At 39.6% G+C, this 17,010-nt stretch overlaps 1 protein-coding gene across 2 annotated transcripts in view; it reads left to right on the forward strand.

Annotated features, from left to right (window-relative positions):
- The first annotated feature begins 483 nt into the window (after positions 1-483).
- Positions 484-17,010, forward strand: part of LOC149831603 (polyadenylate-binding protein 7-like) — a 36,510-nt gene continuing 19,983 nt past the window's right edge. The window contains exons 1-9 of one of the 2 annotated variants that reach the window (XM_090014016.1): positions 484-816; positions 930-1,048; positions 1,513-1,706; positions 1,947-2,203; positions 2,307-2,416; positions 2,625-2,814; positions 2,947-3,257; positions 3,334-3,462; positions 3,638-3,830. In XM_090014016.1, the coding sequence (XP_089870142.1) occupies positions 627-816; positions 930-1,048; positions 1,513-1,706; positions 1,947-2,203; positions 2,307-2,416; positions 2,625-2,814; positions 2,947-3,257; positions 3,334-3,462; positions 3,638-3,718 (1,581 nt within the window). In that variant the 5' untranslated portion in view covers positions 484-626 and the 3' untranslated portion in view covers positions 3,719-3,830. Of the gene's footprint in view, positions 817-929; positions 1,049-1,512; positions 1,707-1,946; positions 2,204-2,306; positions 2,417-2,624; positions 2,815-2,946; positions 3,258-3,333; positions 3,463-3,637; positions 3,831-17,010 lie in introns of those variants that run through there. The other variant, XM_090014015.1, reaches the window with a different exon arrangement.

Genomic DNA, 17,010 nt, shown 5'->3' on the forward strand with positions numbered 1-17,010 from the left:
ATATAAGTGGACACGACAGGTGAGTAAAGTTGGAGTATCCGTGTGACACGTTACAAATGAGAACAAATGGGCGCAGCAGCACGTATATAGCAAAAAAAAACAATGGTGGTGGGGCCCAGCTGCGTAACGGTAGTAAGGAAGTGTGGTTAAGGTGTAGGGTTAAGGAGGAGGGTGTGGGGCCCAGCTGCGCAACAGTAGAAGGGAGGTGTGGTTAGGATGTGAGGTTAAGAGTTAAGACTGGGTCTTCCTCTTCTCACCACATCCCCCAGTTTAACCCTTCTCTCCGGGGGAAGGGTATGGGCCCCACCCCCAACCCCAATCCTTTCAACCCAACCATATAAAACCCCTCAACTCCCGCGCTCTCCCACACGCGCGCCCTCGCACGGGCAATTCTCTCTCTCTCTCTCTCTCTCATTTTTATCTTTCTTCTCTCTCTCTCTCTCTCATTTTTATCTTTCTTCTTCTTCTTCTTCATCCTCTGTCTCTCAAACCAAGAAAAATCCAAACGCTAGAAGAGACAGAGAGTGTGTGTTGAAGAAGGGAGGCGAGGCAGAGGAGGAGCCAATTGAATTCTACCATCTGCATGAGAGTTGTAGAGAAGCGCAGAGGATAGAGAAAACTCGGCAATGACGTCTGCTGCCGTCCTCACGCCCGCTTCGCTGTACGTCGGCGACCTCCACCACGACGTTACAGACAAGGATCTCTTCGAGGCCTTCTCACCCATCGGCGGCCTCGTCTCCGTCCGCGTTTGCCTCGACTCCTTAACCAGACACTCCCTCGGATACGGATACGTCAACTACATTTCCCATGCAGACGGTAATTCCATCGATTCCTCTCTGGTTTTTCCGTGTATTTCGTTTATCGAGTCGGTTCATGGTTGGTTCCGTCGTTGATTTTGTTGATTTCTCTGGTTTTTCTCGGTTTCTTAGCGTCAAGGGCGATCGAGACTATGAACCATTCGCAGTTGAAAGGTAAAGCAATTCGGATTATGTGGACCGAGCGGGATCCCAATGTGAGAAAGAGCGGGGTTGGGAATTTGTTTGTGAAGGTGGGTTTGCAATATTTTTGGTTTTTTTGATCAGTTTGGATTGAATTCGGTTGAGAACTTTTGATTTTTTTTCAGTTCTTATTTCAATTGAGTTCCTTGCTTGTAGTATTTGAAGAATTTGGGTTGTTTTTTTATTTGGATTTGTTTTATGTGTGAAAATTGCATTGATTTCAGTTCATCTGAATTTGGATTATTTTAATTTGCTTGAATATAGTTTTTGCGTTTTCTTCACAGAAATCGGAGACTATGGGTTGTAAAAGATTTGAATTTCGATTTTTCTTAGATTACAGTCTTGTTTTTTTGTTTTTAAGTTTAGATTCTTTCTTATACGATTTGAAGAATTTGGGTTGTTTTTGTTTTATTTGTGAAAATTGAATTGATTTCAATTTAGTCAAATTTGGGTTGTTTTAAGATAGAAAAGCTCGGATTAAGATTCACTGTTTTCTTCTTTTAATCGCAAACAGAATCTGCACAAGTCGATGGATAGTGTCAGGCTGAATGAAATTTTTGGGAAATATGGAAACATATTATCCTGCAAAGTAGCTGCCGACCAACTTGGCAAGAGTAAAGGATATGGGTTCGTCCAGTTTGATACAGAGGACTCTGCAAACAATGCCATTGAGAATCTCAGTGGCACCGTTGTCGAAGGAAAACAACTGTACGTTAACTCCATTGGAAATTTTGTGTTTTTTTGTTGGTTTTAGGTTCTGTTACCAGTTATTTAGTTCTGCGTCCATGGTCGATGAATGGTAATGAGTGTGATAATTGTTTGGGTTTCTACATGCTTACCAAACATTATAATTGACACTGTTTTCTTCTTGGTAGTTTGGTTATGATTTTTCATTTATTATTATTTTTTTTTGTTTATCATGTGAGAAGCTTATTATCGGCAATGTAGGTTTGTTGGTGCATTCATTAAGAAGGCCGAAAGAAGGATTACAAGTCCAGATACTAAATACACAAACTTGTACATGAAGAATTTGGATCCAGAAATGATTGAGGAGGTTCTTAAGGAGAAATTCTCTGAATTTGGAAAAATTACAAATCTTGTTATCATGAGAGAGGATGATGGGAGCTCCAAGGGATTTGGATTTGTAAATTTTGAGGACCATGAGGATGCCAAACGTGCTTTGGAAGGCATGGATGGGAAACTTGGTAAATCAAAGAAACTTTGTTTGGCATTTCATTATTTTCCTCTCTTGTGAAATTGGAATATTAAATCTATTTTTTTTTTTAAATACTTTGTAAATTATGCCAGTGGGTACCAAGGCTTTATATGTAGCAAGAGCTCAAAAGAAGGCGGAGCGTGAGGAAATTCTACGCCGTGAGTATGAGGAAAGGCGCAACGAAAAAATTCTCAAATTCCAGGTAGTCCAAATTATGCTTTTGTGGAAGATATATTCCATGTTTATTCTGTCTAATCTCAAAATTTCTTCCTTGTTTTCCTAGTTTTCTTCTGAACTTAATTTGCCCATGAGTTCCTGTTGAACAGACATCTTGTGACATTAACCAGATATTGCTCTTCTTCCTCATCTTTTTCAACTTCTAATCGTGGTTGAGATATCTCATTGTTCAGGGTTCCAATGTGTACGTGAAGAACATCGATGATGCAGTTGACGATGATGAGCTACGAGAACATTTCAGCAAATATGGCACTATAACATCTGTGAAATTGATGCGAGATGATAAAGGAATCAGCAAAGGGTTTGGGTTTGTGTGCTTTTCCTCTCCCGAGGAAGCCAACAAAGCAGTTGCCACCTGTCATGGTATTTACAATATTTCTCTTTGCATTAGATTCTTATTTTCATTCTTTTCTCCTACCATGTGCTGCATGCTGTTATGTTTTTAATCAGTTCTTTATTTGCAAACTGAATTTGATGCCCTTTCTGGTGATCAAGGTAACATGTGTCATGGGAAGCCCTTGTATGTTGCTATTGCGCAAAAGAAAGAGATTAGGCATGCACAACTGCAACTGCAGTATGCCCAACGAATGGGAGGATTAGCAGGACCTATAGGACCTGTCATTCCTGCTGGATATCCTCCATTGAACTACTATTCAACTCCTCCTCCTGGTGTTATTCCACAAATTCCTCCTAGACAGGGACTTATTTATCAACCTCTGGGTATGAGACCAGGATGGCGGCCTAGTGGCTTCCCGTCAGGGCCACCTCTTGCCCGACCTGTATTCCAGCCAATGCCTGTACCGTTGGTGAGTATTTATCCTTGTTATCTACGACTTGTTTCATGTTCCTTTACCTGGTCTCTTATTCATATTTGAAAAACAGGGTCCAAATAATCAGAGGCATTATAGACAAAACAGGGGACGCATGAATGGGCATTGGGTTCCACAGAATAGTCAACCTGTGATGCTTACACAGCACATGCAACCGGTAAAGGACACTGAAAATCAGCAAGTAAGCTCTGCTTTGTTCTCCACTGATTTCTGCTTTCATCTGAATTCTTGCTTTCAAAACTTTCCTATCTCAGACTTGAGAATTTTGTTTTTCATCTGGAAAAGGTTTACATATGCTGTTCATGTATTGAACTTACATGGTGGCACATCATTTAATGTGTATAATTGTATACCAGGAATTGTATGAACTCGTGTCTTTGGAGAGCTTGTGCAGTATCATACAGAAATTATATTTGCTAGCTACAAAGCTTCTTTGAACAAGATTGTCCAATCACTGGAAAGATGCTCATTTTGCTGTTAATGGGTCAACTTGACCTGTTTCCATTTCCTGCAAGAGGCTTCTCTAGATGGATAAGATGAGATTTTAGATCAAGCTCAGTTAGTTCATTTTTATACCATTAAAAGTAGCTTTGGGATTGTGACTCAAAGTAGACATCTTTTGGAATTTGTAAATATTGACAGATGTTCAAAGTAAAATAATGAGATGGCCTTATTGTTGACCTGTTCTTTGTGAGAGAAATGTGTTTTATTAAATGTAGAGATATTCATTCAGCCTCTTATGATTTTTTTCATAAGTATTCCTACTTAAATGGTGTGACTGCTGTCATCCATAGCTTGATCTTCTGCAAACATTGGTCATAATAAGTGCTAAAATTCTTAAAACTTTTTCTAAAGCAAGTTTTCTGATGTTAGTTTTCCACCCTTTTCATTTGACAATCTCACATTAAGATGGCTCTGAGAGAACAATATCAGAGGTGCTGCTTTTGACAAAGACTTCCTTATATATTATTTGATACACATCATTCTTGCATATTTTCTTTGTCAGATATTTGCTAATTGGCTCAAGCCTGCAAATTCTGTAAAACTGAGGAGAAATAATTGATGGTTTTCATTTGCTCTTCTGTGAAAGAGAAATGAACCTTCTTCAGTTAGGTCTTATTTTTGTTAATCAGGATACTGCATTGGTTAAAAGTATCATCTTGCATGTCCATTGCAAATCGTTAGATTATAAATTTGTCATTCCACAAGCATTTGAACTCAAACTCTTACATGTATTTGTTTTATCATTAACAGCTGTTCAGTCTCTTGTCTTTTATGTACTAAGCAAAGTGTATAGACAATAATCTACCAATCTATGTGATCCTATTTAGGTTGAACTGATAGCTACATTATGGATTATAATATGCCTAATTTTCCAACCAGAACTCGATATATTGTACTGGAACCAGTTTGTGGTCATTGACAACTTCTTTATCCATTAAAATGGTAGCTACTAACTATAGCTTATGTTAAATTAACAACTGAAACATACAATTTTAAAATATAATATATCAATTTAGGGTCTGTTTGTATATTGTTATGCGGTAGTTTGTATTTTATGTTGATGCCACAATGTTGTATTTCATGTTATAGCACATATGGCACACAGGTAGTTGCATACCTTTTAGGGGATCTTAGGAAAGGCAAGAAAGTTAGGTTATTCTTTTGCATAAATGTTGTAAAGAGACAGTGAGGTGGCATTGGGGTTGGTTTCTATTTTAAGGGGATTCCTACAGATTTTTATTCTATGTATAGCCAAAAGTGCTAGGCAGCACGTAAGGTGCCTGTACCTGTTGGTTTGCTGGGAAGGCCTATCCAGTGTCTACAAGCTCAAATAAAAAAGGATTTAAATTTTTATACAGATTATAAAAAAATTGAAAAGATCAAAAAGTTAAAAAAACACTAAATTATGAATTTTATATTTTGTTAACATTGTACTGCAAAAAAAGATTTAGTATTTTCTTGTTAACCACCACCTGGTGCACGCCAGTCAACTATGTGCTGCCTATACACTAGCTACTCATTGGCCTAGTGCTATGTTGCCTATGTGAGTGCTTGGGAAATTTTTCTACTACATATTTTCTAAAATTTGAAACATTGGGTAAAAATATATTTAGTCCAAACTGAAATATATTATTTGCAACTCAGAGAAGTATGTCTTTTTGAAATATGGTAATAAATCCAAAAGAAGATAGCCACTACTTATAGATTGTCCTGTTAAGGAAAATGGTCACAGTCTGTGACAACATTAGTACCTTTGTTTGCTAATAGACACACTCTTGTTATAAGGATAATGAAATGGTGGCTGAAATATGGAGCTTTTTTTAATGGCTTAAGGTGCATGAACGATCCTTCCACAACAGCTTGGATCTATTGCAAATAAAAGAGAGGGCCTAAAAATGAAGATGGTGAATTAATAGCTCTTGTTCATTATGGCTTGACTATGTTAAACACTTAACGATTAATAAAGCCGTTTGTTTACTTCCACAGTTCCACTTTAAAGTGGGCCTTGGTGTGCAGTTTGTGACTCATATGCATAGTCACAATAATGCATTTCTTCTATTGAATCTTGTTGCACTTGTATTGAAGAGCAATAACACCTTGTCCTTTTGGTACTTTGCTTTTATCTGGCAAGGGATGACCATTGTGTTTTTTTTAAATCTTGATGAGGATGGAAACCACCATTTTTTTTAGATGCATTGTAATTTTCCAGTTCGGGAGGTGCATGTTTACCTTGTAAAACCCCTTATATACTCCCTCCTTTCCCACAAAAAAAAGCCTTTTGATTGCTTTGACCTTGCAACAAAGGACACATGTTGGATTATGATCTGGATTTGGACCCAAATTCAAATCCATAATAGGTGTTGTGGAGTTATAATAGGAGATGTGCTTCATCCATGATGGAACACGTGTGCAGTTTTATTCTTCTCCTAATTGGTTGTCATTCCTTTCCTAATTGGGTATGTAACTGCCCAAAGAGGGACTTTATGTATTTTCTCTTATTTAAGGAGCTTAATGGGACATTCAACCATAAACCAACACAAGAGAGCTCTGGACTTGTTGCAAAATCTCTTCTCCTCCTCTCTTCTTCTATATTTTCCTTAGTGTTGAAGTGGATAAAAGAAAGGATTATTTAGCTCTCTTTCTCAACGCAAATATGCTCAAGACCTTTTGTGGTTGATTGCAAATCCTCTTAGATGCTTGAAGCCTGGAACAAAGAACTGTCTAATAGTGACAGAGAACTCATTGATCGTCCTAAAAGCTACAAAAGCCTTTAGAAATCATGACCTAATGGTTGTATTAATATGCTTAAGTTTACATTGTGGGTCGGGTCAGGTCTGGTGTAATATCCGAACTCAGATACAAGTAAAAATACAACGGACTTATACATGAATGAACTCGGGTCTGGTACAGGATCCAGACCCGAAACACTGTTCACCTTTTTCACCCCTCCTCAAGTTGATCATGGTTATGGACCATGAACAACTTGCCTTTAAGCATCCAAAAACGATCCTTTGTTAACCCTTTGGTAAATAGGTCTGCAACTTGTCTTTCAGTATTGACGAACTCAGGCTCAATCTCTTTTTCTTCAACTTTCTGTCTCACAAAGTGTTGGTCAATCTAAATGTGCTTAGCACAACTGTGATGTACTGGATTGAATGACATGTTTATAGCACTTTGGTTGTCACATAGCAAGATAGTGTGGGAGATCTTTTCTCGTACTTCAGTTAGTAGATGCCTGATCCATGTGGCTTCGGCAGTAGCAACAACCATAAATCTATACTCAGCCTCAGTACTTGATCTAGCGATAGCATTTTGTTTTCTACTGCTCCAAGAGACTAAATTTCTTCCAATGAAGGCACAATATCTTGATGTAGATCTTCGTTCATCAGGATCTCCTGCTCAGTCTGCATCACAATATACAGTGAGTCTGTGCTCATCTTTGCCATATGGCTGTGGTGAGTATATCAATCCATCCCCAATAGTCCCTTTCAGATATCTAAGGATCCTCTTGACGGCTTCCATATGTCCAGTACGTGGCACATGCATAAATTGAGGCACTTGATTGACTGAATAAAGAATATCAGGTCTAGTGAATGTGAGGTACTGTAACATTCCTATTATGCTTCGATACCTGGTGGGGTCATCACACAGATCTCCATCATGAGCGCTAAGTTTTTGATGAAGCACACTCGTTGTTTCCAGAGGTTTGCAGTCTTTCATGCTTGCCTTGCTGAGAACATCTACGGTGTACTTGTGCTGAGTGAGTGTCAAGCCATGAGCCTGATTATCAACTTTTACACCAAGAAAATAGCGTAGAGCTCCAAGATCTTTCATTTTGAACCTCTGACCTAGTAAGTCTTTTACTTCTTGGATGTGGGCCGCAGAGTTTCCTGTGATAATTATATCATCGACATAAATTAATAACAGAGTGGTCACAGTCTGACTTCTGAAAATAAACAATGAGTGGTCCAGCATGGAACGTGAAAATCCATGTTTTTGAATCTCTAGTGAGAAGCTATCGAACCAAGAGCGAGATGCTTGTTTCAGACCATAGATAGCTCTTTTTAACCTGCACACATGAGTTTTACAATTTTGTTCTTGATATCAAGGGGTTGCTCCATGTACACTTCCTCCTTCAAGTCCCCATGCAAGAAAGCATTTTTTACATCAAGCTGACTCAACTTTCATTCATGTTCAACAACCAGAGAAATAATAATTCGAATTGTTTCCATTCTTACAACCGGACTAAAGGTCTCATCATAGTCTTGCCCTGCTTCTTGAGTGAATCCTTTTGCCACGAGCCTTGCCTTGTATCGTTTAATGGTTCCATCTGGCTTGTACTTTATCTTGTATACCCATTTACATCCGACAACATTTTTGTCAGGTGGTCTGAGAACTTCTCAGGTTCCGCATTCATGCAAGGCTTGCATTTCATCATTCATGGCTTCTTCTACCCACTTGGTAGAAGTAGCTGCCTGGTAGTACATAGTGGGCTCATCTTCCTCATTGAGAGCAGTTAAAAAGAGTTGAAGATCCAAGGAGAAGTTGTTATAGCTAACCCACTTGTCAATGAGATGTCGTATGCGGTTTGATTTTCTGACCTCAAGGGTATGAGAAGGAGTCAGATTGCTGACTGGGACATGATCTGAATGACTTGATGTTGTCGGTCTCTGTCTAGAATAGACAATGCCTTTGTATCTGCCCGGTACTTTCTCTGAATTCTGTGGCCTCGATGTCCCAGTGTTCTCAGACATCTCTTCTTCTTGCTGCACGCAATCTGATGAACATACTTCATTGGAGCCAACAAAAAGTTCTGAACTCAACCAAGGATAGTAAACTTCAGTTGGTATATTCGTTGCATCAGCTCTGTCATCAAAATTTTGTTTTTCAAAGACAACATTTCTTGAGATTCTGATACGTTTGTTGGTGGGATCATAACACCTATATCCTTTGTAGTCATCTGCGTATCCCACAAACCTACACTTCTGGGCCTTGTCCTGAAACTTGTTTCTCAGGGACCGATCAATATGCACATCACAAACTGATGCAGTGCGGAGGCGATGTTCTCACGATAATGGGTGCTCTCGCTGTCGCTCCTCGATGCAGCCACAGGAGACAGACTACAACGTAACAGGCCTGGCGCTATTATAGTTCTCCCACGCACGATCAGGCGTGCTGCAGTAAATAACACAAACGAACTGCACTTGATGCAGTGAACAGGGGAAATCACAATGGTCACGCAAAGAGGGGCTGACGCTGATGGCTTTATGCGATGCACAGTCATGCAACGTGAATAACGTAGAAACACGTGAAACAATGACAAAAAAAAATAAGAAACTGGGAACAAGGAACCCAACACTACGTATCTGAAGGAAGAATCCACTAATAATGCCCACAGAATGGGTTTGCCAACAGGGAGTAATGAATAAAAACAACAAAAGATCACTAGGTCTGAGTAACGTGTTATTAAAAGACTGACATTGCTGACAGGAAAAGAGAAACTGCTGCAACAAAACAAAGAGTAAAATGTAAAACAAAGAACATTAACGTAAAAGTTACTGTAGAAAACTGTGTAAACTGAACATGACAGGAATAATAAAAAAAATGCTGAAAAGGAAAAAAAAGGAACTGCTGTTGAAAGAAAAGGGACGGCTACTGCTGCAATTCTCAAAGTATATCTTTCACGCAACCCTAGAATAGGGTATTTAAAAGGTTGTTAACGGATCTGGATCTCGGGTCCAATCCTTGGACCCGAGACAAACCCAATGCTGCTGACGTGCTGAAACGCTGTCGAGCTGGAACATTGTTGACGTGCGTGTGCATGCTTCAGACCTTCGTTCTGATGAGTCTTTACCGTCCCATTGGTGTTGGCCTGGGTCATTCTATAGAGATCGAACCCGGTTCTGCTCTGCATCATTCTCCTCTGGTTGGGAAGAAGTCGGCTCTGACGACTTGTTGTCACTACGATATGCATATAAATCAGACACATTGACGATAGGCAACATGTAGCGATATTCCTGGACATCTCCAAATCAAAGCCTGTAGATGGGTTTGGAAATTGACCGTATATACTATCTGCTATGACACCCCATGGAGGCACAAGCTGAATTTCTGTTCCTCCAACACGCGGTCTTAGGGGTCATCCATAGAGAAATCCCTGGATCTCGTCCCAAAAAATAATCCAAACAGATTCAAAAGCTTATGGTAGCAGCTAAACCGAGTAATGTCTAGTGATCGCCCAACACAGCCAGATTTGTAAACCTTACACAAATGTTTGGTCAGGTGGGTTAAGTCCCGAATTGTGGAGAATGCCTGGTGAATCTACAAGACAACTATAACCACTTAGCATACGATTTCGGAACCCAAAAGTAGTAAATTGCATGGTGGACATGTCAACATGGCCTCCGGCCATCGCAAGGTTTGAAACAACATTAGGGAGTATTAGTGATTGGGAATCAATGTTAGCACCAAACAAGGCATTCTGGTAGTCACGGGTGCAATTTTCTGGTTCCACTCCAGTTTCTTTACCATTTGAATCTGCAAAGAGAGGCTTTTGGCATAAGGCAGACAAAAAGGACAATTGTGGTTGTTGACTACTTACAGGATGAAATGGCTCATTATCGTTTTGCAACTGTCGTTGCTGTTGTTCACTGAATGGTTGAAACAATTGCTGATGCAAAAGGCGACTCTCAGCCTGGTTATCAAACATTGTATGTGCTTCTTATTGGAGCATCGTGCAATCGGCATCCCTGTGCAGGCTCGCTTTGATGAACTCTGGTGGCACAACTGACAGTTGGAGGTTCGTTGGGCATGGGTTGACTGCCACCGCACTCGGAAGGCCAACAACATCGACGCCCAATCCACCACTCGCTTTCAACGTGGACGTTGGGTGCATCTCCACCGACGACTCCAGGACAACAAGCCGATCTTCGAATCCATCCACACGCTTCGACAGACCGGCTGCCTCCTTTTCTAGGCATAGCATATCTTCCTGCATCTCCGTCAACTTGTTGAGTAGTCGCTTCATGATCTCCTCTAGTGCCTTTTTGCTCATAGGACCGTCCCTCACTTCTTGCATCATGCCGTTGATGAAGGACGAGGGGCTGGGCTTTGATACCATTTTGATGCAATGCGGAGGCGATGTTCTCACGATAACGGGTGCTCTCGCTGTCGCTCCTCGATGCAGCCACAGGAGACAGACCACAACGTAACAGGCCTGGCGCTGTTATAGTTCTCCCACGCACGATCAGGCGTGCAACAATAAATAACACAAACGAACTGCACTTGATGCAGCGAACAGGGGAAATCGCAATGGTCACGCGAAGAGGGGCTGATGCTGATGGCTTCGTGCGATGCACAGTCGTGCAGTGTGAATAACGTAGAAACGCGTGAAACAATGACAAAAAAAATAAGAAACTGGGAACAAGGAACCCAGCACTACGTATCTGAAGGAAGAATCCATTAATAATGCCCACAGAATGGGTTTGCCAACAGGGAGTAATGAATAAAAACAACAAAAGATCACTAGGTCTGAGTAACGTGTTATTAAAAGACTGACATTGCTGATAGGAAAAGAGAAACTGCTGCAACAAAACAAAAAGTAAAATGTAAAACAAAAAACATTAACGTAAAAGCTGCTGTAGAAAACTATGTAAACTGAACATGACAGAGGAATAATAAAAAAAATGCTGAAAAGGAAAAAAAAGGAACTGCTGTTGAAAGAAAAGGGACGGCTGCTGCTGCAATTCTCAAAGTATATCTTTCACGCAACCCTAGAATAGGGTATTTAAAAGGTTGTTAACGGATCTGGATCTCGGGTCCAATCCTTGGACTCGAGACAAACCCGATGCTGCTGACGTGCTGAAACACTGTCGAGCTGGAACATTGTTGACGTGCGTGTGCATGCTTCAGACCTTCGTTCTGATGAGTCTCTACCGTCCCGTTGGTGTTGGCTTGGGTCATTCTGTAGAGACCGAACCCGGTTCTGCTCTGCATCACAAACACATAAAAAAACACGCAGATCATGATAACTAGGATGAGCTCCAAAGAGACAGTGATAAGGAGACTTATTTTCCAGAATGGCCATGGGAAATCTATTTATCACATGCACGGCAGAATGAAAAGCTTCTGTCCATAGGTTGATGGGAAGATTACTGTCATGAAGCATACTCATGGCACTTTCAACGATATGTCTATATTTTTATTCAGTAATCCCATTTTGTTGAGGAGTGTGAGGGCAGGACACCCTTCTTCCTATTTCGTTATTTCGAAGAAAAGACATAAAATCACGGGATGAGAATTCCCCACCTCCATCACATTGGAAAAATTGAATGAACTCAGAAAATTGATTTTTGACCAAGGAAAGGAAATTTTGAAACAAAGAGAAGACTTTTGACTTATTTTTTATGAAATATATCTAAGTGTATCGAGAATAACTATCAACAAAGATTAGATAATATCTGCTTTCAGACCCAGAGACAATTGGGGCGGGTCCCCACACATCAGAACAAATAATCTCAAAAGGTTTTGAAGCTCTCTTATTAATGGAATGAAAAGGCAATACATGACTCTTGCATGAAAGAGAACTATAACATTTATGACTGCTCTCATCCTCATTAAGACTTTCTTTTGGAATTAGATTATTAGAAACAAGTTTCTCAATAAAATGACTCCCACAATGTCCTAACCGACTATGCCATAAGAATGACTTATTACATTCAGAGATGCTAAAAACACTGGCAGAAGAGGATGAACACGACTCTAATGAAGGCTTCAAAATCATGTGAGCAGGGTGAACAACATGACATGGAGCTTCTTCAAAGACATACATGTTGCCTCGTCTCTTTCCTTCAGCGAATGTTTCCCTCGTGCATAGGTTCTTGACCTGCACAGAGAATGGAGTGAATTCAACTGAAGCATTATTATCATCAATAAGTTTGGAGACAGAGACAATATTTTTCTTAATGTCAGGAGCATGAAGAACGTCAGAAAGAGTAAGAGTGGAATGTGACATGTGAATGCCAGTCTTTCCAACATGAGAAACATGATGGTGGGATCCGTCTCCAGTGACAATCTTACTTTTTCCGAAATAAGGAATAGGGTTAGAAATTTTACCTGCATCGCCGGTTACATGAGTTGCTACCCTTGAATCGACAAACCATGTGCCTTCATCACTCTGCTTCAATTTTAACTCTGACAAGGCAGATATCAGTAAATCTTTAATCTCTCCACTATCTCTGGTATTTGTGAACTTTCTTTTGGTTTCTGTCTGTGGACCCTTTCCTTTATTCTCTGGATTATGCCAACAATTCGCCTTGATATGCCCCTTCTTGTTACAAAGGAAGCAAGTAGGAATGGATCTTGGTCCCTGTGCATGAGCTAACATGTTTGGAGTGGGAAGCAAACCACGCCCTCCGTGTCCACTTCGCCCTTGTCCTCCTCATCCCTGTCCTCTACCACAAGTCACTCATGTGGTCAAAACTTCTTGAGTATTTGGATGATTATGAGTTTCTTCAGAGAATCCCTTCAGAGTCATTTCATACTGGATCAATTTGACTCGTAGCTCATCGAAGGTAGGAAGAACAGGAAGGCACAATAGTGAAGTGACTATCATATTGTAGTCAGATCCCAATCCACTCAGAGTTTGTGGCACCATGTCATTATCACTAACGACACACCCTATAACTGCAAGTTGGTCTGTGATGATCTTTATCTTGTTCAAATATTCCATGATGGTCATAGAATCTTTTCTTAGCAACTGAAATTCCTTTTTTAGAAAAACCACCCTTGAGAAACCTGTGAATACGTCTGAACCAGTCGTTCCCAGAGTTGTAGCGCTGTACAGTTGTCAGGAATGACAACGAGAATCTCTTGAGATAGAGTTGATGTGATGTATGCAACAATTGATTGATCTTTCCTTTTCCAATTGAGAAATTCAACATTTTTGATATACACGATTGAACTCGCCCCTTGATCATCTTTTTCTTCTCTCAGGACAAATTCTGGTGGGACTGAAGTGGTTCCATTCAGGTGACCTAAGAGACCTTGACTCCTTATGAAAGGAATAATTTGTCTCTTCCAAATCAAGAAATTTGAGGTGTTTAACTTTTCAGAAACAAGCTGGTTGAGAAAACTTGAAGAAAGGTTTGATTGAGAGTGATAAGAATCCATTGAGAATGAGAATCAACAGGCGTATCCACGAAAAATTTCAACCCACTTTTCCTTTTTTTTTTTTTGGAACAGAGGGTCGTAAATTGTCAGAATCAGAGGATGCAGGAACTGATGTTCAACTTGTGAAAACTGATATTCAACAACGTGTGAAAAACACCTTCACACGTTAAATATACCTCTCCTTTTTGACAAGTGTAGAAACGAGTAATCAAAGGATAGATTGCACAACGAAGCAATGAGAAATCATGGGAAAAACTGTAGCATTCGAATATGCAGAGATAGATTTGGAAAGGTAGGGCAAAAGATGATCAAACAATGAATAAAAGTAATTCTCGTGAATCGGTTCACATGAAATCCTGTAGCCCCTCTTTTTTTTTTGCACGATCTGGGTTCACGTGAATGGATTTCACGTGAATCACAGATTGACAAAAGTAGTCCCACGCGAGATGTGAGAACACAGGGGACTTCAGAAAAAGGAAAAAAAATAGATAAGGAAGGGGAGTAAGAGAGGAACGAAAAACCTTAGATTTTCATATCGTCGACTCTGCCAAAATTCCTTTTCAGCCTTTAGGGGATCTAGGCTCTGATACCATGAAAGTTTTTCATCTGTACCTGTATTGAGAGAGAGAGAGAGAGAGAGAGAGAGAGAGAGAGAGAGAGAGAGAGAGAGAGCCCAAAGTGGCGATTGCGGCTGTCACGATTTTTTTTTTCCATTTAGAAATCGTGACCTAATGGCTGTATTAATATGCTTAAGTTTACATTGTGGGCCGGGTCGGGTCTGGTGTAATATCCGAACCCGGATACAAGTAAAAATACAGAGGACTTATACATGAATAAACTCGGGTTTGGTACAGGATCCAGACCCGAAACACTGTTCACCTTTTTCATGTGACATACTAAAGTCGTACTGATGGATGGTATTGTGTAAAAGATTCCATTAAAGATTGTAACATTCTCTGATGCAGATTGGGCAAGAGAACTGAATACTAGAAAGTCTATCTCTGGATATACCATTTGTTTGGTTGATTATTTGATTTATTGGAGTAGCAACAAGCAGAAAAATGTATCCAGGTATATTACGGAGGTTGATACAAAGCCATTATAGCATTTTCTATTGGGATGTGAGGCTTTGGGTATGGATCAGAATCTGGATCCAGACCCATGCTGATAGTTTTATAATGTTTGTAATAGCCATGTGTTTTATTATTTTTCTGTTTACTTTAATGCCCCCATCTTAATTGTATTCTCAAGTATATTAAATAGGGGTACTTTTATAAGCTTTCATTACTAATGATATATGGCAACCATGACCCACAATGGGGTGTCTGACTGATTTCTGCAGCCCTAATTTCTCCTCTCTCTCATCTTTCCTCTTTTACTCTTTTGCATATGGTGAAGAGCTGCGTCGATTAGATCTTGATCTTCCATCGAGTAAGTCCAGAAATATTCTTGGCTTTTACTTCTTTCTTATTTTCTCATTTTATGGATTCCTTCTTCCCTAATACCTTTTCCCTTCTATTTTTCATCTCTTTATCTGTTTTTCTTAAGAAATATTTGATTCAGATCTGAACAGAGATTTGATTCAGATCTGAATGAAATCAAAACAACAAAAAAATATAAGACTTAGGTATTGAGAATATTAAAGGAATTTAGTGAGAAACTTTGGGAGAAGGATGAGTATTTGATTAAGATCTGAATAAGTAGCGAGAATACAAAAGAGAAAATTTTATTGAAGCAGAATAAAACCCAATTGATATTGGGTTTTCTTTCCTCCTTTTTTTTATTAACGTCAATAGAGAAGAAAGAAAATCTCTGTTGTGGACTATCGGTGATCAAAAAGGAGATGAGTAGGGATATTTTTAAATAGAGAATGAGAAAAACAGATAAAGAGATAAAAAATAGAAGGAAGAAGGTATTAGGGAAGAAAAAATCAATATAATGAGAGAATAAGAAAGAAGTGAAAGCCAAGAATATTTCTGGACTTACAAGATGGAAGATCAAAATCCAATCGTAGGCTCTGATACCATGAAAGAACTCAGTTCTTCATCGTGTGCAAAAGAGCAAGGGAGGGAAGATGAGAGAGAGAAATTAGGGCTGCGAGAATTAATCACATGCCACATTGTGGGTCATGGTTGCTATATATCGTTAGTAATGAAAACTTACAAAAGTATCCCTATTTAATATACTTGAGAATACAATTAAGATGGAGCATTAAAGTAAAGAGAAAAATAATAAAACACATGGCTATTACAAACATTATAAAACTGCCAGCATAGGTCTGGATTCAGATTCTGATCCAGACCCGAAACCTCACGTCCCAATATTTTCATCAAATGTGACGTGAATGGGAAACTTGCTTGTTACTCTAGGTATTCCTATCTAAAAGGCAATAAGCACACAATTGCAATATTGGTCAATTCATCCCGGCATGATAGAATGAAACATATTGAGCTTGACACATTTTGTGAGAGAGAAGATCTATGTCACATGGGTGCGGGTGAGGGGATTCGGCACTTCTAAAAAACCTGGGTGCGGCAGGGGAAAAATGTATATATATATATATATATATATATATAGAAGGGGGTCAGAGGTGAAGACTTGTTACCCACGTTCTGCTTGTTGTGTACTTTAGCTCAACGGGACAAAATTGATGAACTGAAAGGATTGGCAATCTGATCGACCCAGCCTGCTGCGTTCTGCTGACTGTCATGATTCAATCATGTCTGAAACTCCCTGGTCTTCACGAAAAAAAATATAAGTGAAAGGTTTGACGTGGTTTGTTGGAGAGAGAGTCTTCACGAGGCCTACAATGCCACTGCCACGCTACTGCCTAGGGTTCTTCAAATTTCATTTTATATACAATTGCACACAGATGACAACTAAAAGAAATTTATTGGATTTGACATGTGGAAAAGAGAGGTCTACACAAGGCTACGGCTAGAGCACCTCGTCAGGAGAAAAGTGAATACTAATAGTCACCAAGGCTCTACTCTACCACCATCATTATCATTTATTATCATTTATTATGGAGAGAGAAAATCCTTGACGAAAAAAG

Source organism: Nuphar pumila, chromosome 7 (genome assembly GCF_984573655.1).
Source record: "Nuphar pumila chromosome 7, dmNupPumi1.hap1.1, whole genome shotgun sequence".
Classification (NCBI taxonomy): domain Eukaryota; kingdom Viridiplantae; phylum Streptophyta; class Magnoliopsida; order Nymphaeales; family Nymphaeaceae; genus Nuphar; species Nuphar pumila.